General features: G+C 51.5%; 1 protein-coding gene and 1 non-coding gene across 2 annotated transcripts in view; both read right to left on the bottom strand.

Annotated features, from left to right (window-relative positions):
* Positions 1 to 25200, bottom strand: part of ITGAE (integrin subunit alpha E) — a 79441-nt gene that overhangs the window by 54166 nt on the left and 75 nt on the right. The window contains exon 2 of the mRNA XM_064378081.1: positions 7795 to 7915. Coding sequence (XP_064234151.1) covers positions 7795 to 7915 — 121 coding nt within the window. The remainder of the gene's footprint in view (positions 1 to 7794; positions 7916 to 25200) is intronic.
* On the bottom strand, positions 14573 to 14679 carry LOC135275817 (U6 spliceosomal RNA). Its single transcript, XR_010343388.1, has one exon. It is a non-coding gene; the product is annotated as a U6 spliceosomal RNA (small nuclear RNA).

The following is a 25200-nucleotide window of genomic DNA, read 5'->3' as shown; positions in this document are numbered from 1 at the left end:
TGCCCAGCCTATTTTTGCAATTTTAGTAGAGACAGGATTTCGCCATGTTGGCCAGGCTGGTCTTGAACTCCTGACCTCAGGTGATCCGGCCACCTCAGCCTCCCAAAGTGCTGGGGTTACAGGCGTAAGCCACCACATCCAGCCAATACTTTTCTTATATTTTAGAGGTAGGGTTTTGCCATGTTACCCTAGCTGGTCTTGAACTCCTGGGCTCAGGGAATCTTCCTGCCTTGGCCTCCCAAAGTGCTGGGAGCGAGCCCAGTGAGTTACAGTGAGTTTCAGGCATGAGCCAAGCACCTGGCCTACCCATGTAGTTTACACCATGTCCCCTCTGTCAGTGGCAGCCCCAGATCCTGGGCGACCAGCACCAGTATTTTCTGCCTCAGGTCCTCCACCAGGCCGTTCCCGGCACCATGCTTTTTCTTCACCGTGCTATTCCCTCCACCATGCTTCTCCCTCACTGTGCTGTTCCCTCATCATGCTGTTCCCTCCACCGTGCTGTTCCCTCCACCGTGCTGCTCCCTCCACCGTGCTGCTCCCTCCACCGTGCTGCTCCCTCCACCGTGCTGTTCCCTCCGCCGTGCTGTTCCCTGTGCCCAGAACCCTCACCTTCCACTCTCCCCAAGGTTGGCTTCTTCTTTCGTCAGCCTTGCCTGTCACCTCCTGATAAATGCTTTCTCCACCCTGCCCGCCTCACGGCCCAGCTACTCTGCCTCCAGTCACCCTGTTTGATTTCCTTCTGAACTTGTCATCATCTGACAGCGCCTTGTTGACTTGTTGGCCTCCTTATCTGTCCTCCCACCAGACAGTAGGCTCCCCAAGGATCTTGTCTGTCTTGTTCACCACGTTATTCCCAGGACCCGGGGCCATGGCTGGCACAGAACAGGGGCTCAGTAAGGATTTGTTGAATGACTATTGAACCACAGCCCGAGCCACAGCTGAGGGGGCTAATCTGGGGCAGGGCTGAGGGCGGAGGGCTGGGTGCAGCTGACAGCTGCTCCTCTGTTCAGGCTCTGCAGCTGAGCCCCAAATTAGGTCGTTTCCTTAGCAACCCTGCCTCTGTCTCCAGCTGTAACCTCAGCGCGGGACCCAGCATCTCCTTCCCTGCTCCCCCATAAAGGGTGGGGTCAAACTACACTCCACCCCAGACCACGTTTTGGTGGAGATGGTGCAGGCCTGGGCCAGCGCCAGCCTCTCTCCTCTGCAGCCCTCTGCCCACGCTGCTTCCTCGGCCTGCAACGCCTTCTCCTGCAGAGCAAACATCCCAAACCCCAGCTCCTCAGGAAGCCTTCCCAAAGGAAGTGCAGAACCTCCAGACCCTGCAGCAGCCCGGGCTACTGGGCCCCCCACCCACCCCATCCTTTCTTCCCACCTGGACTGTGAGTTCCCAAGAGACCATCATGTACAGCGGTGCAGGCTGCACACTGCACATCCCCAAGACTGCCATTCATGTCACCATCATGCAATTACCTGGCCTGGGGCCGTCTGAGCTGCCTCTGCTCCCCACACCTTTTATCCCGCACTGCCAGGAGTCTACAGGTTTGTTGACCGCGTGGCTGACAAACCAAGTAAACGTTGACCAACCAGCTCTGACAGAGGACTGGCCATCAGCTGACAGCCCCAGGGGCCCTCCTACACCCTGAGCTGGGTGCAGCCCCGGCAAGCCTTGCCCATCTCTCGCCTTTCCTTATTTAATTAGTATTTTTTTCTTTGTTTGTTTTTTTGAGATGGAGTCTTGCTCTGTTTCCCAGGTGGAGTGCAGTGGCACAATCTCAGTTCACTGCAACCTCCGCCTTCCAGGTTCAAGCGATTCTCCTGCCTCAGCCTCCCAAGTAGCTGGGACTACAGGCACCGCCACCATGCCTGGCTAATTTTTGTATTTTTAGTAGAAACAAGGTTTCACCATGTTGGCCAGGCTGGTCTCAATCTCCTGACCTCAGGTGATCTACCCGCCTCGGACTCCCAAAGCGCTAGGACTACAGGCATGAGCCCCCACGCCCGACCTTACTTAGTGTTTCGTATTTAAGTGTTAAAAAACCTTTTTAACTTGTCACTGACTTGAAGCTCACATCCTGCCTTCACCCAGCTCTAACCTGTCCTGTTCTCACGCTCTGTTACTTTTTGTTTTTTCTTGAGACAGAGTCTCACTCTGTTGCCCAGGCTGGAGTGCAGTGGTTCGATCTCGGCTCACCGCAACCTCCGCCTCCCGGGTTCAAGTGATTCTCCTGCCTCAGCCTCCCAAGCAGCTGGGACTACAGGCTCATGCCACTATTTCCACCAACTTTTAATTTTGTATTTTTAGTAGAGACGGGGTTTCACTATACGTTGGCCAGGCTGCTCTCGAACTCCTGACCTCAAGTGATCCGCTGGGCTCGGCCTCCCAAAGTGCTGGGATTACAGGCGTGAGCCACCAAGCCCGGCCCTCGGGGTCTATTTCTGTGTCTGCTGTCTGTCCCTCCGATACCTTCTGTGGCAGCCAACACCCATGATGCACCGGTGCACACCTCTTATATTTTAGGACAGACCACGTGAGTGAGTGAGAGGCACGTGTGGGCGCCCCTGGCCCCTTCCTCTTTCTCAGGCCGTGGTGACGAGCCAGTGCGCTTCCTGCCCCGTGCAGCAGGCCCGTGGTCTCAGACCCCCATCTGAGGCAGGAACCCAGAAGTGCCTCCCACCACATCCTCCCCGCCAGCACGTTCAAACATGGGAGCCCCTTACTGCTTCAGCAGGTGTTCAGGGAGGTCTGCTGTTCAGGGAGCCCCGCTGGGCCCTCCCCAACCCCTGGTGGACTCAGAGCCCTCTGTGCCCCCGGCTTCACACACCCCCTGCACCGTGGCCTTTAGGCTTCTGAGGGAGGAGGTGTGAAAGTTGGCGGGACCTGGGGCTGAGGCGTGGGAGGGAACAGGGTAGGAGACAGTTACAGCTAACTCTGAAACCTGCTCATGCACCGCAAACAGTTTGGAAAACTGAATGCGGAACCCACTGCTTAACCCCTGACCCAGCAATTCCCCTCCTGAGCACAGACGCCCTCCCCCAAAACGAGTACATTCTTTGGGATCAACTCTAAGGGGTAAAAAAAGAAAAAAGATGCTGGGTGTGGTGGCGTGCGCCTGTAATCCCAGCACTTTGGGAGGCCAAGGCGGGTGGATCACAAGGTCAGGAGATCGAGACCGTCATGACCAACATGGTGAAACCCCCGGCTCTACTAAAAATACAAAACCTAGCTGGGTGTGGTGGCGTACATGTAATTCCAGCTACTCCAGAGGCTGTGGCTCGAGAATCGCTTGAACCCGGGAGGTGGAGGTTGCAGTGAGCTGAGATTGAACCGCTGCACTCCAGCCTGGCGATAGAGCAAGACTCCAAGGAGGCTCACATCAGTGCTGTTCCTCACAGCCCAAGGGCACTGCCCAAATGCCAATCATCAGTGCTGTGCACACGATGGAAAACCATGGCAGCCGGAAGTACCGCCTCGGGCAACGTGATGGATATTCACAGGCCTTACCTGGAGTGAGAGGAGCGTGCTGTAGCAGCTCACACACTGTCTGCCTCATTTCTATTAAATTCAAAACCAGGAGAGACTAAGCCATGGAGATGAAAGTCAGCAGGGGGTCACTCTTGGCACCAGATGCGTCTGGAAGCAGGTGCGGGGCTTAGAGGAGGCTCAGGCCAGGCAGCTCACGTGCCCTTGATCTGCACACTGCTTACATGGTGCTTCACTCTGTGTACACTCGCTGAGCTGCTTGCTTATGAGGTGTGCATTCTTATTTCCTTTCCTTTTTTTTGAGACAGAGTCTCACTCTGTCGCCCGGCTGGAGTGCAGTGGCGCAATCTCGGCTCACTGCAACCTCTAACTCCCTGGTTCAAGTGATTCTCCTGCCTCAGCCTCCCGAGTAGCTGGGACTACAGGCACACGCCACCACGCCCAGCTAATTTTTGTATTTTTTAGTAGAGACAAGGTTTCACCACGTTGACCAGGATGGTCTCGATCTCTTGACCTCATGATCTACCCGCCTTGGCCTCCCAAAGTGCCGGGATTACAGGTGTGAGCCACCGCATCCAGTCTCTTTTTTTTTTTTTTGATATAGAATTTCATTCTTGTTGCCCAGGCCAGAGTGCACTAGTACAGTCTTGGCTCACTGCAACCTCTGCCTTCCGGGTTCAAGCAATTCTCCTGCCTTTCCCAAGTACCTGGGATTACAGGTGTCCATCACCACACTCGGCTAATTTTTTGGTATTTTTAGGAGAGACGGGGTTTCACCATGTTGGTGGGCAGATCAGGAGTTCAGGAGTTCAAGACCAGCCTGTCCAAACTGGTGATACTGCAGCTACTTGGGAGGCTAAGGCAGGAGAATCGCTTGAATCTGGGAGGCGGAGGTTGCAGTGAGCTGAGATTGTGCCATTGCACTCCAACCTGGGCAACAAGAGCGAGACTCCTTTTTTTTTTTTTAAAGGATACTATAAAGGATACAGATGAGGAGATGCATAAGGCAAAGTGGGGGTGGGGGCAAAGCTTCCACTCTCTCTCCTGGCGCCACCCTCCAGGAACTTCTACCTGCTCTGCTGCCCAGAAGCTCCCTAAACCCCGTCCTTTTGAGTTTTTATGGGGGCCTCTTTACATAGGCATGATTGATGAAATCATTGGCCACTGGTGATCAACTTAACCTTCAGCCCCTCTCCCCTCCTGGAAGATGGGGGTGCAGCTACCTGGGGGCTGCCAGTCACCCATCAACTCATTTGCAAAGAAATACACATTTATTACTTTGGCGATTCCAAAGATTTTAGGAGTGTATGCCAAAAAATGGGACCAAATATTTATTTTGAGACCAAATATACTTTTATCTGTTACATGGTAAAATATATATTCAGTCTTGAAATACCAAATAAACATTTCACGGTATCACAGGGTCCAAGTCTGCCTGGCTAGCTGTCGGGGTCATGGCCCCAGTCCCAGGACCTCTGAGGCTGCATCAGGAGCCGTCACTGCCCACCAATTCTCTACCAAGTAGAGCTCCTGCTCTGCCCAGCCAGGAGCCTCATCTGGCTCTGTCCAGTGCCAGAGCTGGCGCCTGTTTGGACCCTGGGCTCACTTGCTCCCCTGTGTGCTAGGTATGAAGGAAACCGTTGACGACTGGGCAGAAGCAAAGCAATTGGGTGGGTTGGGGTGGGGCGAGGAGGTAGCCAGCCTAGGCTGGGTCTGCACCTGGCTCAGTGGGAGAGTATGCACAGGAAAAGCCCTATGACCATCCAGAAAAAAGTGGGGCAGAAATGGCCGCCTTGGATTGAAATTAACAGCAATATGTGAGACATAAACCTTGAGCAGATCCGGCTTTAAAACAACGCAACTAGGCCGGGCGCGGTGGCTCACGCCTGTAATCCCAGCACTTTGGGAGGCCGAGGCGGGTGGATCACGAGGTCAAGAGATCGAGACCATCCTGGTCAACATGGTGAAACCCTGTCTCTACTAAAAATACAAAAATTAGCTGGGCATGGTGGCGCGCGCCTGTAGTCCCAGCTATTCAGGAGGCTGAGGCAGGAGAATTGCTTGAACCCAGGAGGCGGAGGTTGCGGTGAGCCAAGATTTCGCCATTGCACTCCAGCCTGGGTAGCAAGAGCGAAACTCCGTCTCAAAAAAAAACAACGTAACTCTAGAAGTCATCTTGGGCCAGGTGCGGTGGCTCACACCTGTCACCCCAACACTTTGGGAGGCCGAGGCAGCTGGATCACCTGAGGTCAGGAGTTTGAGACCAGCCTGGTCAACATGGTGAAACCCCATCTCTACTAAAAATACAAAAATTAGCTGGGCGTGGTGGCGGGCGCCTATAGTCCCAGCTACTTGGGAGGCTGAGGAGGAGAATCACTTGAACCAGGGAGGTGGAGGTTGCAGTGAGCCGAGGTTGCAGTGAGCCAATATCGCAGTGCTGCACTCCAGCCTGGTGGCAGAAGGAGACTCCATCTAAAAAAAAAAATGAGCCTCAAATCTCATGACTTTTACCCCAGAGCTTCTAACTACAGACATACTCCTACATCCGCACACAACCACCATCACCATCTGAGGGAATGCATAGTTTACTTACTTCTTTTTTTTTGAGACAGGGTCTCACTCTGTCACCCAGGCTGAAGTCCAGTGGCACAGTCACAGCTCACGGCAGCCTCGACCCCCACCCCAGGCTCAAGCGATTCTCTCACCTCAGCCTCCCAAGTAGCTGGGACAGACTACAGACTTGAGCCACCACGTCTGGCTGATTTTTTTATATCTTTTGTAGACAGGGTCTCACTATGTTACCCAGGCAGGTCTCGAACTCCTGGCCTCCTGTGATCCGCCCGCCTTGGCCTCCCGAAGTGCTGGGATTACAGGTGAGCCGCTGCCCCCGCTGACCACTGTATATTTCATTCTGCAACTTGGCCTTTTCATCTGACAATACGTTCCAGACCGATCCGGGCTAACAGCCACTGCACTGGCTTCATCCAGGGCATCTGCTTTTAGTATTGCCTTGTATGAGTCACATCAGTATTTCTCGCATTGTCCTAATGAGGAATATTGTCAGTCTTTCATGATTCCAGGCCATGCTGCCACAGACATCTTTATAAGTGTCTGGGAATTTCTCTCGAGTTGGGAATCTGGGAGTGGAATTGGCAGAGGCCACACGCATCCTCAGCTTGAGCAGATGTGGCAAAACTGCTCTCCAAGGTGCTGACACTAATTCACCCTCCACACGTTCCCATTTCACCGCAACCTAACCAGCAGCATTGGCAGATTTTATGTTTTGCTTATCTAATAGGTGGGCACAGATGATATTTTAAAAATATAAGGTAATGTTTAGTGAGCACGAATGTGGCCGGCGATTGTGCTAAGCCCTTTGCATGTATTACCTCAAACAGTCTTCACCACCATTCTGTAAAGCAGGGAATATCCAGGCTGATTGTAGAGAGAAGCTGAGGCTAGGGCCCGAGCGCCTTGCTGAGGCTGCACAGCGGATACACGGCGAAGATGTCGGGAACCGTGACCGCCAGAACCACAGCCCGCCTCCTAACCGCCGCACTCTTGTGCCTCAGAGTTTCAGGGTGTTTTGCTTTTTGTTTTGGAGACAGGCTGGAGTGCAGTGGTGCAATCATGGCTCCCTACAGCCTCCACCTCCTGGGCCCAAGTGGTCCTCCTGCCTCAGCCTCCTGAGTAGGTGGGACTACAGGCAGGCAGCAGCACATTCAGATAATTTTTACTTAATTTTTTTTTTCTTTTTCTTTTCTTTTCTTTTTTTTTTTTTGAGGCAGAGTTTCGCTGTTGTTACCCAGGCTGGAGTGCAATGGCGCGATCTCGGCTCACCGCAACCTCCACCTCCTGGGTTCAGGCAATTCTCCTGCCTCAGCCTCCTGAGTAGCTGGGATTACAGGCACGCACCACCATGCCCAGCTAATTTTTTGTATTTTTAGTAGAGACGGGGTTTCACCATGTTGACCAGGATGGTCTCAATCTCTTGACCTCGTGATCCACCCGCCTCGGCCTCCCAAAGTGCTGGGATTACAGGCGTGAGCCACCGCGCCCGGCCCTAAAAATGGTTTTTAAGTCCAGCCTCTCCCTAAGCAGTGGAGCAGGCAGAGGCCCAGTGAGGTGTGGGGCTGGGGTTCGATGCCCACCGCCTTTCTCATGCCCTCTCTCTTTCTCCTGCAAGCACTTTTGGAAGAGAAAGGAGTTCCTCTCCTGCCTATGGGTGGGATGTCATGGCCAACTCTGGGCCCATCTCAGGCTCCCCGGAAGCCCTTGAGTCTGAAGGCCTCCTGCCCACCGGTCCTACTCACCAGGTCTGGTTGGTGCTGGGGTCTTGGTGCAGAAGGGAGCTGAGCACGAACGGGACACCTCCCTTGGCTGTGAGCCAGGGCTGGGCCACATCCACATTGAAGGCGGCCAGTGGGGCCAGGCCTGTGGGGAAAAGAGCAGCATTTCATGAAAGAGGCCTTTTTGTTTTTGAGATGGAGTTTCGCTCTTGTTACCCAGGCTGGAGGGCAATGGCGCAATCTTGGCTCACCGCAACCTCCGCCTCCTGGGTTCAAGCAGTTCTCCTGCGTTAGCCTCCCGAGTAGCGGGGATTACAGGCACGCGCCACCACACCTGGCTAATTTTGTATGTTTCGTAGTAGAGACGGGGTTTCACCATGTTGGCCAGGCTGGTCTCGAACTTCCCAACTCAGGTGATCCGCCTGCCTCAGCCTCTCAAAATGAGCCACCACGCCCGGCCGAAAGAGGGTTTTTACTCATTATCCCACCAAATCCTGTGATGTCATTTACCCTGTTGTTCAGCTGAGAAAAGTGAGATTCCCAAGGCTCTTTCTGTGCGTGTGAGAGGGAGAGTGGGCGCAGGTACATCTGACCAGAGCCTCTGATCCTCATACTAAACCAAGCTGTGCCGGTACTAGAGCGTCCCCCGCACCCACCCCCTGCTCCAAGAAGCCTTCCCTAGCTCTCTCTCCTCAAAGAAGCACTTCCCGCCTCCTCACACCCCTCACTGGCATGTCCACACCTGGCACGCAGCACATAACCACATCACTGCGTCTTGCACCAAAGTTACAGTAGATGATGAGCCCCAGGAAGAAGGCCTGCCTGTGTTCTAGGTACCCCCTCCAAGTGACCCAAGAGAAAACATGTGTCCCCAAAACTACCTGCACAAGAATGTCTTATACCAGCGTTATTCAGAATAGCCCCAAACTGCAAACAATCCAAATGACCGTCAACAGGAGAATGGAAGAGCCAACTGTGGTATATTCCGACAATAGAATACTACTCAGAAGTAAAGAGGAATGAACAGATATACAGCAACGTGATGAATCTCAAAAACCATTATGCTGGCCAGGCACAGTGGCTCATGCCTGTCATCTCAGCACTTTGGGAGGCTGAGGCAGGCGGATCACTTGAGGTCAGGAGTTCGGGACCAGCCTGGCCAACATGGTGAAACCCTGTCTCTACTAAAAATACAAAAATTAGCCCGACATAGTGGTGGCTAGCGCCTGTAAACCCAGCTACTCGGGAGGCTGATACAGGAGAATCACTTGAACTTGGGAGGTGGAGGTTGCAGTGAACCAAGATTGTGCCACTGCACTCCAGCCCGGGCGACAGCCAGACTCCATCTCAAAACAACAATAACAATAACAATTATTATGCTGAGTGACAGAAGCCTTACATGAAAGACATCTATTGTATAACTCCATTTATATGAGGGTCTAGAACCAGCAACACTAATCTATAATTAAAAAATTTGCGCCGGGCGCAGTGGCTCACACCTGTAATCCCAGCACTTTGGGAGGCTGAGGCAGGTGGATCACACGGTCAAGAGATTGAGGCCAACATGGTAAAATCCTGTCTCTACTAAAAATACAAAAAGTTAGCTGGGCGTGGTGGCACATGCCTGTAATCCCAGCTACTTGGGAGGCTGAAACAAGAGAATCACTTGAACCCAGGAGGTGGAGGTTGCGGTGAGCCGAGAATGCGCCATTGCACTCCAGCCTGGGCAACAAGAGCGAAACTCTTGTCTCAAAAAAAAAAAAAAAAAGTTTGCTTCAGAGGATGGGACTAACTAGGAAAAGACTAGAAGGAACTTTCTGGAATGATGAAAATATTCTATATCTTGACAGGTGTTTGAATTACAAAGGTGTTCCTGTGTCAAAACACACTGAATGAGCGAGCAGTCCACTTAGAATCTGTGCATGTCACTGTATGTAAATATTACCTTAAAAAAGAAACACAAACACATTTTGTTGATATGTATGCTGAAACGTTTAGAGTTGAATTATACTTACGTCTGCAATTTGTTTATTTCTCTTTTTTTTTAAGACGGGGCCTCACTCTATTGCCCAGGCTGGAGTGCAGTGGTGCAATCTTGGCTCACTACAACCTCTGCCTCCCACGTTCAAGAGATTCTCTGTCTCAGTCTCCCACACACAGCTGGGATTACAGGTGCCCGCCACCATGCCTGGCTAATTTTTTGTATTTTTAATTGAGATGAGGTTTGGCCACGTTGGCCAGGCCGGTCTCTAACTCCTGACCTCAAAAATTTTAAATTTTTTGGGGAAAAATAGATGATGATAGATGACTTCCCAAAGGGGTTCTGCCAATTCACACTCCAGCAGCAGCGTGGGGGAAGGGTTATTTCCCCATACGCAGTGTTGCCTGGACTGACTGTACAGACATTTTCATCCTTAAGAGTATCTCATCATCTTGTTTCAAAATTATTTTTTAGTTTTTGTTTTATTGAGACAAGGTCTGACTCTGTCTCCCAGGCTGGACTGCAGTGGTGAGATCTCAGCTCACTGCAACCTCTGTCTTCCAGGTCCAAGCAATTCTGCCTCAGCATCCTGAGGTTACAGGTGTGTGCTACCACGCCGGGCTAATTTTTGTATTTTTAGTAGAGACAAGGTTTCACCATGTTGGTCAGGCTGGTTACGAACTCCTGACCTCATGATCTGCCTGCCTCAGCCTCCCAAAGTGCTGAGATTACAGGCGTAAGACACCGAGCCCGGCCAAGGCCTGGCTAATTAAAAAAAAAAAAAAATTATAGAGATGATGTCTCACTATGTTTCCCAGGCTGGTCTTGAACTCCTGGGCTCAAGTAATCTTCCCATCTTAGCCTCCCAGAGTGCTGGGATTATAGGCGTGAGCCACCAAGCTCAGCCCCAAAATTATCTTTAAATCATGAGTGAGGTCAAGCCTCTTTTGTTTACTGCCTACTCATATATATTATTCATTTTTATGAAAAGATATTCTTTTCTTTTCTTTTTTTTTGAGACAGAGTCTCGCTCTGTCACCAGGTGCTAGGCTGGAGTGCAGTGCTACAATTTCGGCTCACTGCAACCTCCACCTCCTGGGTTCAAGCAATTCTCCTGCCTCAGCCTCCTGAGTAGCTGGGATTACAGGCACGCACCACCATGCCCAGCTAATTTTTTGTATTTTTAGTAGAGACGGGATTTCACCATGTTGATCAGGATGGTCTCGATCTCTTGACCTCGTGATCCACCCGCCTCGGCCTCCCAAAGTGCTGGGATTACAGGCGTGAGTCACCTCACCCAGCCGAAAAGATATTCTTTTCTTATTTATTTGTGAGAGGCTTCCTCCACCCCGGAGAAGCTGGCCACGTGCTGCAGATCCTGCCTCGCCCGCAGCTGGTCCTTCGCCCTGCATGTGCTATTTTCCCCACATCTACATTTTTTGATGTAGTCAAATTCTTTTTCCTTTATGACGTCAGCTTTGTGTCATCCTCCTCCAGGTTATTTCTCTTTTTTTGTTGTTTTTGTTTTTGTTTGAAATGGAGTCTCACCCTATCGCCAGACTGGAGCGCAATGACGTGATCTTTGGCTCACTGCAACCTCCGCCTCCCAGGTTCAAGTGATTCTCCTGCCTCAGCCTCCCGAGTAGCTGGGACTACAAGCAAGTGCCACCACACCCGGCTAATTTTTGTATTTTTTTTTAGTAGAGACAGGGTTTCACCATGTTGGCCAGGGTGGTCTCCATCTCTTGACCTCATGATCCACCTGCCTTGGCCACGCAAAGCGCTGGGATTACAGGCGTGAGCCACCGCGCCCTGCCTGGTTATTTCTTTCAATTCACTCATGTTTCCTTCAATATTGTTTTTCTTCTTTCACTTCTTATGTTTGAATCTTTGGTCCATCTGAATTTTATTTTTACATATGGAGTGAAACAGGGATACAACTTCACTCTTTTCCCCTGGTTGAAACTGTCTCAAAATTATTTGTTGAGCAGCTCACCTCACCCCCACAGTTTTCAGACACTACCTTAATCCTCCTCAGAATTCTGTGTGCATTTGGGCCTCTGTCAGGACTCGGTTCTGCCCCACTGACCTCTTTGTCTTTTGCTTGGACACATTAGTCTCCTGGCCTTTCTCTTTCAAGACTTGTACTTCTGGATACAATCTCCCTACACCAGATGCTAGAAAAATTTCTTAAAAGTATGGTCTCGGCCAGGTGTGGTGGCTCACGCCTGCAATCCTTGCATTTTAGGAGTCCAAGGCGGGTGGATCACCTGAGTGAGGTCAGGAGTTCGAGACCAGCCTGACCAATATGGTGAAATCCCATCTCTACAAAAAATACAAAAATTAGCCAGGCACGGTGGCGGCTGCCTGTTAGCCCAGCTATTCAGGAGGCTGATGTGGGAGAATTGCTTGAACCTGGGAGGTGGAGGTTGCAGTGAGCCAAGATCATGCCACTGTACTCCAGCCTGGGTGAGAGAGACTCTGCCTCAAAAAAAAAAAAAAAGCATTGTCTGATCATGCCACCGCATTGCTTAAAACTGTGTGTGTGTGTGTGTGTGTGTGTGTGTGTGTGTGTGTGTGTAGACAGGGTTTCGCTCTTGTCACCCAAGCTGGAGTACAATGGCGTGATCATGGCTCACTGCAACCTCCGCCTCCCGGGATCTCCTGGGATCTCCGGGCAAATGATTCTCCTGCCTCAGCCTCCCAAGTAGCTGAGATTACAGGTGCACACCGCCACACCCAGCTAATTTTTATATTTTTAGTATAGACAGGTTTTCACCATGTTGGCCAGGCTGGTCTTGAACTCCCGACGTCAGGTGATACACCTGCCTTGGCCTCCAAAGTGCTTGGATTACAGACGTGAGCCACCACGCCCAGCCAATTTTTTAACTGGAATTAGTGCAAATATTTTTTCCAATTAATGATTGTTCACTTAGCAGTAGAGGTTTCACGAAGAAATCAAAAACATTACATGAAGGACAGGTTTGTAAATGACACTAGCTTTTGTATAAGGAAGAAAAGGAAATACATCCAGACAAATATGTTGTTTTCGATTCACTAGGAAGCTGTGATAATTTTAAACCTGTATGTATTCAGTAACGTCATTTCAAAACATAGAAGCAAAAGTTGACTGAATTAAAAGGAAAAATACAAAATGCCACAATGAAAGTGGGAGACTAGCCAGGCCCGGTGGCTCACGCCTGTAATCCCAGCACTTTGGGAGGCTGAGGCGGGTGGATCAGGAGGTCAAGAGATCGAGACGATCCTGGTCAACATGGTGAAACCCCATCTCTACTAAAAATACAAAAAATTAGCTGGGCACGGTGGCGCGTGCCTGTAATCCCAGCTACTCAGGAGGCTGAGGCAGGAGAATTGCCTGAACCCAGGAGGCAGAGGTTGCGGTGAGCCGAGATCGTGCCATCGCACTCCAGCCTGGGTAACAAGAGCAAAACTCCATCTCAAAAAAAAAGAAAGTGGGAAACTAACACTTTAACAAACCTCTCCTGTTAGCTCTAAAAGCAGACCAAAAAATCAGCAAGGTTGGAGAAGATATGAACAACACCATCAGCAAACTTGACCTGACAGACAGAACTCTCTAACCAACAGTGGAAAAAGAAACACTTTTTCAAGTACATGTGAAACATTTACCAAAATTGACCATATGCTAGATCACAAAGCAAGCCTCAATAAATATCAATGGATTGAAATAACTCAAAATATGTTCTCTGACTATACTGGAATTAAAACAATTCTCCTGTCTCAGCCTCTCATGTCGCTGGGACTATAGGCATCTGTCACCATGCCTGGCTAATTTTCGTATTTTTAATAGAGACAGGGTTTCACCATGTTGGTCAAGCTGGTCTTGAACTCCCGACCTCATGTGATCCACCTGCCTCGGCCTCCGAAAGTGCTGGGATTACAGGTGTGAGCCATGTGTGCAGCCGAAATGTCCTTTTCTATTTGCAGGCATGCCTTTTTCTTATTGGTTTGTAGAAATTCTTTACATATTCTGAAATTAATATTTTATCAATTTGTGTTGCAAATATTTTCTTTATATATATATATTTTTTTAATTGCACTTTAGGTTCTGGGGTACATGTGCAGAACATGCAGGATTGTTGCATAGGTACATACATGGCAATGTGGTTTGCTGCCTCCATCCCCCTGTCACCTATATCTGGCATTTCTCCCCGTTATCCTTCCCCAACTCTGTACCCCCCGCTGTTCCTCTCCTATTCCCCCCCAATAGACCCCAGTGTGTGATGCTCCCCTCCCTGTGTCCATGTGTTCTTATTGTTCAACACCCGTCTATGAGTGAGAACATGCGGTGTTTGATTTTCTGTTCTTGTGTCAGTTTGCTGAGAATGATGGTTTCCAGGTTCATCCATGTCCCTACAAAGGACACGAACTCATCGTTTTTTATGGCTGCATAATATTCCACGGTGTATATGTGCCACATTTTCCCTGTCCAGTCTATCATCGATGGGCATTTGGGTTGGTTCCAGGTCTTTGCTATTGTAAACTGTGCTGCAATGAACATTCGTGTTCATGTGTCCTTATAGTAGAACGATTTATAATCCTTTGGATATATACCCAGTAATGGGATTGCTGGGTCAAATGGAATTTCTATTTCTAGGTCCTTGAGGAATCGCCACACTGTTTTCCACAGTGGTTGAACTAATTTACACTCCCACCAACAGTGTAAAAGTGTTCCTGTTTCTCCACATCCTCTCCAGCATCTGTTGTCTCCAGATTTTTTAATGATCGCCATTCTAACTGGCGTGAGGTGGTATCTCAATGTGGTTTTGATTAGCATTTCTCAAAAATACGGAACGCTTCACAAATTTGCGTGTCATCCTTGTGCAGGGGCCATGCTAATCTTCTCTGTATCGTTCCAATTTTAGTATATGTGCTGCCGAAGAGAGCACTGTGTGACAAATATTTTCTTACTCTGTGGTTTGCCGTTTCACTATCTTTTTTGATAAACAGATGTTCTGAAGTTTAATGAAGTTCAAAAAATACTTTTTAACCCCCAAGGTTGTACATTGTATGTTTTTCTTTTTGAGACCAGCGCTCTCTGTTGCCCAGCCTGGAGTGCAGTGGCGCGATCGCGGCTCACTGCAGCCTCCACTTCCTGGGCTCAGGTGGTTTTCCTGCCTCAGCCTTTTGAGTAGCTGGGACTACAGGCCTGTGCCACCACGCCTAATTTTTTTTTTTTTTTTTGAGAGAGGCCAAGTTTCCCTGTGTTGCTCAACCTGGTCTTGAACTCCTAGGTTCAGGTGATCCCCCCACCTTGGCCTCCCAAAGTGCTGAGATTACAGGTGTGAGCCACTGCGCCCGGCCCATGCTGTTTCTTCATATGGGTGTGACGTAATATGAAAATTTACTGATCTAAACTTGTCCGTTTTTCTGTATGTTGTACTTTTTAAAAAGCTTACATTAAAAAATAATTATAATTAAAATAATTTATAATTATTAAAATATTTAATATTTAAAATAATAACTACAAGTATACAAAACACACTGAATATATGAAACTTGCATGAGTTCATGATATTCACAAGAGAGAAAAAAATAAAAACAAAAGAAATCAAGGCTCACGCCTATAATCCCAGCACTTTGGGAGGCTGAGGTGGGAGGATCACTTGCACCCAGGAGTTCGAGACCAACCTGGACAATACAGTGAGACCCTGTTTCTACAAAAAAATTAAAAATTATCTGCATACAGTGGTGCCTGCCTGTGGTTCCAGCTACCTGGGAGGCTGAGGTGGGAGGATCACTTGCACCCAGGAGTTCGAGACCAACCTGAACAATACAGTGAGACCCTGTTTCTACAAAAAAATTAAAAATTATCTGCGTACAGTGGTGCCTGCCTGTGGTCCCAGCTACCTGGGAGGCTGAGGTAGGAGAATCACTTGAGCCCAGGAAGTTGAGGATACAGTGAGCCTTGATTATGCCACAGCACTCCAGCCTGAGTGACAAAGCAAGAGTCTGTCTCCAAAAGAAAAGAAAAGAAAAAAGAGGCCAGGCACAGTGGCTCACGCCTGTAATCCCAGAACTTTGGGAGGCCAAAGAGGGCAGACTGCCTGAGTTCAGGGGTTCATGACCAGTGTGGGCAACACGTAAAACCCTGTCTTTACTTAAAAAATACAAAAAATTAGCTGGGCATGGCGGTGTGCCCCTGTAGTCCCAGCTACTGGGGAGGCTGAGGCAGAATTGCTTGAACCCAAGAGGCAGAGGCTGCAGTGAGCCGAGATTGCGCCACTGCACTCCAGCCTGGGAGACAGAGCAAGACTCCATCTCAAAAAAAAAAAAAAAAAAATCCTTGGCAGGGCAGGGTGGTTCATGCTTATAATCCCAGCACTTTGGGAGGCCGAGGCAGGTGGATCACCTGAGGTTGGGAGTTCAAGACCAGCCTGACCAATATGAAGAAACCCCTTCTCTACTAAAAATACAAAAAAAACAGCCAGGCGAGGTGGCGCGCACCTGTAATTCCAGCTACTTGGGAGGCTGAGGCGGGAGAATCGCTTGAATCCAGGAGGCAGTGATTGCAATGAGCTGATACTGCACCATTGCACTCCAGCCTGGGCAACAAGAGCAAAACTCTGTCTCAAAAGAAAAGAGAAAAAAGAAAAGAAAGCAAAACATTTCATTTGCCACTAATGGAAGTAAAAAGGACGCCGTCTCCTTGCTCTGAAAACTATTAAAACTATTAGGCTTTATTTTTGCCTTTCCTATGTGAAGTGCATTTCAGGGTCATCAAATCATCCTGGTCAATGAGAAAACGTTCTTTTTATCTTTTAACTTTATTTTTAATTATTATTAATTATTTTGATGGAGTCTTGCTCTGTCGCCCAGGCTGGAGTGCAGTGGCGCGATCTCAGCTCATTGCAACCTCCGCCTCCTGAGTTCAAGCTGTTCTCCTGCCTCAGCCTTTCAAGTAGCTGGGAATACAGGTGTGCACCACCATACCTGGCTAATTTTTCTATTTTTAGTACAGACAGGGTTTTGCCCTGTTGGCCAGGCTGGTCTTGAACTCCTGACCTCTGGTGATCCTCCCACTTCAGCCTCCCAAAGCGCTGGGATAACAGGCACGAGCCCCCGTGCCCAGCTTCCATGTTCTTTAGAAATGAAGATGTCCATGTTCTTTGGGAGGGAAATGACATGGCGTTTGGGGTTTGGTGTAAAGTAATGTTTCTGAAACACTAATGTGCAAATGGATCATTTGAGGTCTTATTAAAATCCAGATTCTGATTCAGCAGGTAATGAATCAGAATGGAGCTGAGATTCTATACTAACAAGCTTCCAAATTATGCTGACACTGCCGGTCCTCAGGTCACATGTTGAGTAGCCAGGCTTTAAATACTTTGACAACAAAAACAAAAAAGGGAGCACAAAAGAAATTCGGCCTATGTGACAAAATCTTGATAACTGTGTCCTCTGGTTGGTGGACATATTGCGTTTATTATAGTTATCTTGTTTACCTGTGTACATGCCTAAAATTTTATTATCCAAAAACCAGCCTTCCAGACTCGAGGAGGAGGAGCATGGGCATCTCTTATCTCTCAATTTCCAGTCCATTTCCCTGAGTCTGGCACAAAGTAGATATCTATATTTAATTTAATTTAATTTAATTTATTTATTTATTGAGATGGACTCTGGCTCTGTTCTGGAGTGCAGTGGTGTGATCTCAGCTTATTGCAGCCTCTACGTCCTGGGTTCAAGCAATTCTCCTGCCTCAGCCTCCTGAATAGCTGGGATTATGGGCATGCGCCACCATGTCCGGCAAATTTTTGTATTTCTAGTAGAGTTGGGGTTTCACCATGTTGGCCAGGCTGGTCTCAATATGCTGACCTCAGGTAATTTGCCTGCCTGGACCTCCCAAAGTACTGGGATTCCAGGCGTGAGCCTGATTGCACCCAGCCTGATAACTGTATTTTATTCCCTTTTCTTTATACCTCTACCTTGCCTAGAATGATCTGTAGTGATTCACAAAAAAACACAATCCAGTAACATAAAACTCACTTAAAAGAATGGGGTAGGCAAAAAAGGACAGAAGGAAAACGATGGTGTAAACAAAGAGGGGGATATGGTAAGCCGGGAAGGAGGTCGGCAGCGAGCGTGTGGATGCGGCGGCACCAGCACCGCCTGTCACGGCCCCGCTTTTGGCTCTGAACACAGCGCTGGCTCACAGTGCAGTTCATAAGATCATTTGGCTTCACAAAATCGCTTGTTGACTAAATGCACACGAGTGAATGAAGTTTTCTTGAAGGTAATATAAACATGACAGAGATCAGTCAGTGCCATGCAGTGTCCACCAAATTCAAAAACCAAAAAACTTCCAGGGAGCACACCTAGTCCTGTTATGTACACCAGAAAAAACACGTCCCTCAGGGTCCTTCGTGAGAACGCAGGGAACAGCCCAGAGCCCAGCTCTCCCAGAGCTGGCATTTGTGGTCCTCCCTGCCACTGCCCCAACGTGGCACACAGAAAACATAGCCAGACCATACGTTCCTCCTTGTTTGGGGGTCATGGATACCTTTGAGAATTTCTTTTTTTTTTTGAGATGGAGTTTCTGTCACCCAGGCTGGAGTGCAGTGGCATGATCTTGGCTCACTGCAACCTCTGCCTCCCAGTTCAGGCGATTCTCCTGCTTCAGCCTCCCAAGTAGCTGGGGGCCACCACACCTGGCCCCCATTGAGAATCTGACGGGAGCACTGGAGCCCTTCCTGATCCCCCAAGTATACATTTGTACAGAATCCTGCCCTTGCCTGGAGTCCTCTGCCCTCAGCCTATCTCCTGGCTTCCTCTTCATCCTCATTTAAAAAAAATATTTTTTTGTAGAGACGGGAGTCTCGCTATGCTGCCCAGGCTGGACTCAAACTCCTGGGCTCGAGTGATCCTCCAGTCCTGACCTCCGAAAGTGCTGGGATTACAAGCGTGAGGCACTGTGCTCGGCCTCCCCTATTTCCTTACGGCCTGTGACTGGCCCCTGCAACCAGTGAGCCCCATGAGGGCACGCACTGCACCTGCCTCGATCACACATTATCTCAGCACCTGGCACAGTGGCCTACACTTGGTAGGTGCTGGGAGGGTCACCGCTTGCAGCGACACAGACTCAAAGGTTCCAGGCCAAGACCCCTAGGCAGGGAAGACGGCTGTACTGTTCCTTCTGCTCCCCCATGAATCCAGAGCGGAGACACAGGATGGCCAGCAGGGAGTCTGGGCTCCAGCCCCTGGGCCCACGTCATGTTGAGCTGTCGCTTCTTGGTTATCCAGGCTAGGGAAAAACAGGTCAGCAAACTGCCTGAAGGAGAACAAAAAAGTGCAGACTGCCAACACGTTCTAAGGGGCGAGTGGGCGCCTTCTTCCCCCATTTTCACCGTCTGTGTAACTGAAAGGCAGGATTGGAAGGCCAATGGCTCGCCAATTGGGTGGGTGCGGTGGCCCACGCCTGTAATCCCAGCATTTTGGGAGGCCAAGGCAGGTGGATCACCTGAGGTTGGGAGTTTGAGACCAGCCTAGCCAACATGGTGAAACTCCGTCTCTTACTAAAAATACAAAATTAGCTGAGCGTGGCGGTGGGCACCTGTAGTCCCAAGCTTACACGGGAGGCTGAGGCAGGAGAATCGCTTGAACCTGGGAGGTGGAGGTTGCAGTGAGCTGAGATTGTGCCATTGCACTCCAGCCTGGGCAACAAGAGCAAAACTCTGTCTCCAAAAAAAAAAAAAAAGACACAATTGGAGACCACAGAGAAAAGTCGTCTCCTCTCCTGGGCGTCTGTGGCACCTCCTGCTCTGCCCAGCGCACTCTCCGCACGCTCCTGCCTCCAGGCCTCGGCACGGCTGCTCCCTCCAGCCCGAAGGCCTGCCTCACCACTCTCCACCTCTGTCTGCAAAGCCCATCTTTTGTGGCCCTGCTCAGCCAGCCAGGAGCCAGGAGCCAGGAGCCAATTTAGACTCCCTGGTCCCTGAGCCCCTGGCCCCTCGGCATCCTGTGGTGTCTCTGTCTGACTCTGACCAAATCCTGTCTGCATCTGAGTGATCTGTGGCTGAGTCTATCCCCGTCAAACTGTGATGTGATCTGAGTCACGCCTGACACCCCCGGCCACAAAGCCCAGTTCGGCACAGAGCCAGGCCCAGAAGTGCTCTAAAAATGTCAGAGTGGGCCTGGTGTTCCCTTTCCTCATGCCACCCCACCCGTGTTCACTTTGTTCAACAGAGGGGTGTTGTTTAACGGAGGGCTCCACTCTCCCAAGCACCTGCCGCCTTCCAGGCACCACGCTAGGCGCTGAGGCTCGGGGAGGGGAGCCCTTTGTGTGTGGCCCATCAGAAGACGGAATGTTTGTGTCTGGGGTTCAGATTCTGTGTTTGTGCTGGATTCCAAAGCCTTTAGTAAAAGCTGGAGGCACTGAGGGGTTGGTAACAGAGAGATGGCAGGGTCACAAATGGCCTGGAGAAGCTGGGCACTGCTCCTGCTGGGCACAGCTCCCTGTTGTGCTGGCAGCTCACTGAGCTGGGGCAGAGCTCTGCTTTAGAGGGCTGGTAACCAGGTAAGAGCCTGCTGAGGAGGCAGGATGGCATGAGAAACTGTGTGTGTGTGTGCGGCGCGCAGTGGGGGAGGTCACTGTATTTGCTGGGCTTTCCCTGAGAGCCAGCTGGCGCCCAGGTCTTCCAGGCATGGCTCAGCTTGCTCCCTCGGACTGGACTCGCCCCAGGCCCCACCAGTTCACCTTTGTCTGAGCTGCGCCTACATCAGGAAGCCACCTCCTGTTGCATTTCCCACCAAGACTCAGAAAACAGCATCATCTAGCTCGGTGGTCTTGAGTTCAGATCCTCACTGCCTCAGAGCCCCTGAAGGACCCTGGGCTTGGCACCTCACGTCCATGTCCTCTTTGGGACACGGGGCTGTGCAGATCAAATGGGGCGACACTGGCCCCAGGTCTGCCGCAGGCGGCTCAGCACATGGAGGCTGAGGTGGGAGAGTTATAACCACAGGCGAGGGCTGGCCCTCCCTCCCGAGCCCCCTCGCGTGCTGTCAGACTACAGACACAGCTACATCAGTGTCTGCTACCGCACTACCCACAGGACCACCTCTCCAAGCTGCCCCAGCCACGTAGGGCTGCTGAGTCCCACTGAGGTCCTCTTCCATCCTGCCAGCCACCGCCGCCTCCCCACGGCCCTCCGCAGCGCACCGGGCAACTTCAGTGCCCGTTCTCACAGTGCAATAAGTACCGCTCTCCCCAATTTAGGAAACTGAGGCCCATGGGGCATGATTTGACCACAGGGACACCAGGAGCTGGCTGCAGAAGTGGGACTAGAGGCAGGGATCCTGACGCCCAGAACACCCAGCAGAGCCTGGTGGGAGGACCGTGCCTCGGAGCCACCTGCGGAGCACCTGCGCAGGACCACCCAGCCTCAGCCCCCAACTGTGGTCTTCTTCATGGAGCCTCGTCAACGCCATCTGAACTGCACAGGCAGCTCAGCCCACCTCGCTCCCTCAGCCTTCAGCTCCCGAATAACAAGAACGGCCAGCAGGCCTTGAGCACTACTGTGTGCTGCAAACCAAACATTTCTTTTTTCTTAAATGGAGTCTTGCTCTGTCACCCAGGCAGGAGAGCAGTGGCGCGATTTTGGCTCACTGCAGCCTCTGCCTTCTGGGTTCAAGCGATTCTCCTGCCTCAACCTCCCAAGTAGCTGAGATTACAGGTACCTGCCACCATACCCAGCTAATTTTTGTATTTTTAGTATAGAAATGGGGTTTCACCATGTTGGCCAGGCTGGTCTTGAACTCCCGACCCCAAGTGATCTGCCTGCCTCGGCCTCCCAAAGTGCAGGGATTACAGGTGTGAGCCATTGCGCCTCGCCAGGAAACTAAACATTTCTCATGAGCGTCTCCTCCTTCCCATGTCTGCCGTCCCCAACACCCACAGCTGGGACGAGGGCAGCAGCCTCCTCATGGGCCTCTCTGCCTCCTCTCTCTCCCAGATTCCACCTAACACACAACATATAAGTCTGTCGCCACCCTGCCTAAGACCTTCTGTGACTCCCCACTGTCCTCAGCAGGAACTCCAGGCTCCCCCAGGCCAGCACTCAGACCCCCAGATTCCTCACCACTTCCACCATGGGCCTCTCTGGCCTGGACGCCCACGTTCCTCCATTCACACCACGCCTGCCCCAAGCAAGCAGACCTCCCAGAGAAAGGCAGAGATGTGGGGCTCCCACCCGGCCCCCGCTCCCCACCTGGTGCTCCCACTAACACTGCACTCCTCTGGCATTTCACCTTCGCGTGGGCTGCGCCTCTGCCTGGAATGCCCCTTCCCTACCCATGTTGTGAGACCCTGCCGGGGCTGGGGAGGCGACGGTGTGCACAACCTGCCTTCTCTTCACACAGGGGGCCAGGACAGGGGTGGCCTCACCTCTGCCTGCACCTCCAGGGCCCAGCATGTCCCGATTTGGGGTGGGGCTGGAAGGGAAAGCAACGCCAGAGCAGAGAGCCTTCTGCTCCCACCTACACCGTGCGTCCATCTTCCTGCAGACCAGACTCCTCACACCCCAGGGCTTCGTCCCTCCCGTTCCCCCTGCACAGAAGCCTCCTCTGCTCCCCGCCAGCCAAGGACCTCCCCATCCTTCAGAGCCCACCTCAGATGCTCCAGACCCCACTCCTCAAGGACTGAGGTTTTCTATGACACGCAGGCCTGGGGCGGTGCCCGGCAGAGCCACAGGCCTCAGCCTGAGTACGTGCCACCATCAAGGGTGTGCCCTGGACTTCTGGTTCCTTCTTCTTCACCCCTGTGAGGCTTTGCAGGATGACTGTACCGGCCTCTTCACACAAGGGTACAAACACAGCCTCTGAGACCCAAGATGGAGAAGTGAGTCGATGCGATCGCAGAGTGAGTCAGGGGTGAAGACTGACTCGGGGGCGGCAGGCCACATGGTGACAGACATGATGGAGCTGGCAGCCAGGGTGTGGGCAGTTCCAGGGTTTCAGTGTCTGTCTGTGTATCTGCACCTGACTCTTCTAAAATCTCCCTTAGACAATCGCTATTACTCCGTCTGCTCCCACAAACCACAAGAAGTAGACATCACAGAGTGGGTGGCCTGCGAAGGCTGGAAGGTCAGGGCCAGGCCAGGAACAGTCCCGGATTCTCTCCAGCCTTTGAAGCCCCAGCCGGGCATGGGATTCAGGGTGCGGGCCTGCGGCCATGGTCTGAGGGAGTTCTTCCTTCCCAGCAACTCCTGGCCAGTTTCCTTCTCAGACTCAATGCCACCTCACCTCCTCCAGGAGTCTCCCGGGCCGGCCCATCCCAGTCTCAGGACCTCACTGCTTGGTGCAGAACTGCAGCAGCTTCATCTCTGCCACCCACACTGGAGCTGCTGGGCCCCGCTCCCGTCCCCTTCCTGCAGCTGAGCTGAGCTGTGGGCTAAGTGGTCTCCTGCCAAGTTGGCTGCCGCTTGCTCTCGGCGCCCATCAGCTTGGGAAGGGCCTGGGTCTCACTAGGGGTTTGATCAATGCCACCTGCTGGAAAAGGCACTGAGGTGATGGGTGGTGGTCCCTGAGGCCACAGGAGACAAAGGAGCAGGAGCCCACTGTGACATCAGGGTTCGAGTCCCAGGCCACAGGAGTATTGTGGAGCCAGGAGGTGGAGCAGAGGCCTGGGCTTGAGCCCCGTCTCTATAGCCAGCTGCTTGCAAGCCTGGATAGTCACTGCCGGCTTGTGCCGCAGTCACCTCCTCTGAACTGGGAGACGGTGGACAAGTCTCATCTAAGCATCTGCCCCAGATCAAAGCCACAAGCCATAAAAAGAGGGAGACTCTCTCTACACCCCACACAGAACTAAAAACAGAGAAGTCTAAATTGTAAGATAAAAGCAAGTTCAACAAAGTGTTGACCTTTCCATGGTGACTATTCTGATGTTTTTAAAATATAAAATATTAGGCTGGGCGCAGTGGCTCACTCCTGTGTGTAATCCCAGCACTTTGGGAGGCCATGCCGGGTGGATCACCTGAGGTCAGGAGTTTGAGACTAGTGTGACCAATGTGGTGAAACCCCATCTCTACTAAAAATACAAAAATTAGCCAGGCATGGTGGTGTGCACCTGTAATCCCAGCTACTTGGGAGGCTGAGACAGGAGAACTGCTTGAACCCGGGAGGCAGAGGTTGCAGTGAGCCGAGATCTCACCACGGCACTCTAGCCTGGGCAACACAGTGAGATTCTGTCTCAAAAAATAAAATAAAATGGAGGCCAGTCATGGTGGCTCACACCTGTAATCCCAACACTTTGGGAGGCTGAGGCGGGTGGATCACGAGGTCAGGAGTTTGACACCAGCCTGGCCAACTTGGCGAAACCCTGTCTCTACTGAAAATGCAAAAAATTAGCTGGGCATGGTGGCAGGTGCCTGTAATCCCAGCTACTCAGGAGGCTGAGGCAGAAGAATGGCTTGAACCAGGGAGGTAGAGGTTGCAGTGAGCTGAGATCATGCCATTGCACTCCAGACTGGGCGACAGAGTGAGACTCCATCTCAAAAAATAATAAAATAAAATAAAATATTAAAATCTGTCCAAAAAGGTGTGCCTTACTGGTGCCCCACACATTCCAGCCTGCTTCCTGGGCGATCTGGCCCCATGTGGCATGCCAATCCCGAGTCCTCTACCAGCACGGCCTCAGCCCATCTTCTGGGGAGAACTCGGCTACCAGGAACTTTTCATCCACATGTGGTTGATGGCCATCCAGTTCTCCTGTCAACCTCCTGAGTGGGGACAGGAGACCCATGGGAAGTCTGCTTCGGCCTCTAGGCAGCACCACCCCGGGCTCTGGCTTGATCTGAACGGCCTCCATCAGCTGACCATGCTGTCTCATCCCTGGGGGCCAGCGAAAGGGCTCATGGCTTGGCTTGCCCAAAGAGGCTTCCACAGGATACTTAAAGGCCAAAAGGGGACCCCCCCCAGGCAGCAGAAGTGCCTCCCCACACCCCACATGCCAGTTTTCACACTGGGCTTAAACAACATAGGAAGCAGGCTCTGCCAGCCCACACTCACCCTCGACCATGCAGACACCTGCCCCAGTCTCTCACAGGGTCCTCACCCTCATCAGCCCAACCCCTGTGCTGTAACAGAAGGGAGCTCTGCCAGGCGCAGGCTCCACACTCAGACAACAAACTACAGACCCGAGGACCTGTCCCACTTGGGTGCCACGGGGAAAGGGCCTCAGTGGCTGGAGGAGGAACAGAGTGGCAGAGCCTGGAGTGTGAAGTCCCGGCTCCCAGCAGTGTCAACACAAAGCCTCAGCCGCCCTTCCCAACAAGCCTGCGGATCTGACCCACAGAGCAAGAGCACTTCCCCAGAGGGGCTCCCACTCTCTAACCTCTAGCTCTAACGGAGCACCATCAGACAGAGAGACAGTCACAGCTGTGCTCTGCAGCCCCCCAAGGAGCAGGTGAGAGGACTTA

The sequence above is a fragment of the Aotus nancymaae genome, unplaced genomic scaffold (assembly GCF_030222135.1).
Source record: "Aotus nancymaae isolate 86718 unplaced genomic scaffold, 86718_ANA_hifiasm-v0.15.2.pri h1tg000018l, whole genome shotgun sequence".
Lineage (NCBI taxonomy): Eukaryota > Metazoa > Chordata > Mammalia > Primates > Aotidae > Aotus > Aotus nancymaae.
Note: the sequence above shows the minus strand (reverse complement) of the source record. Positions and strands in the feature narration are given on the sequence as shown.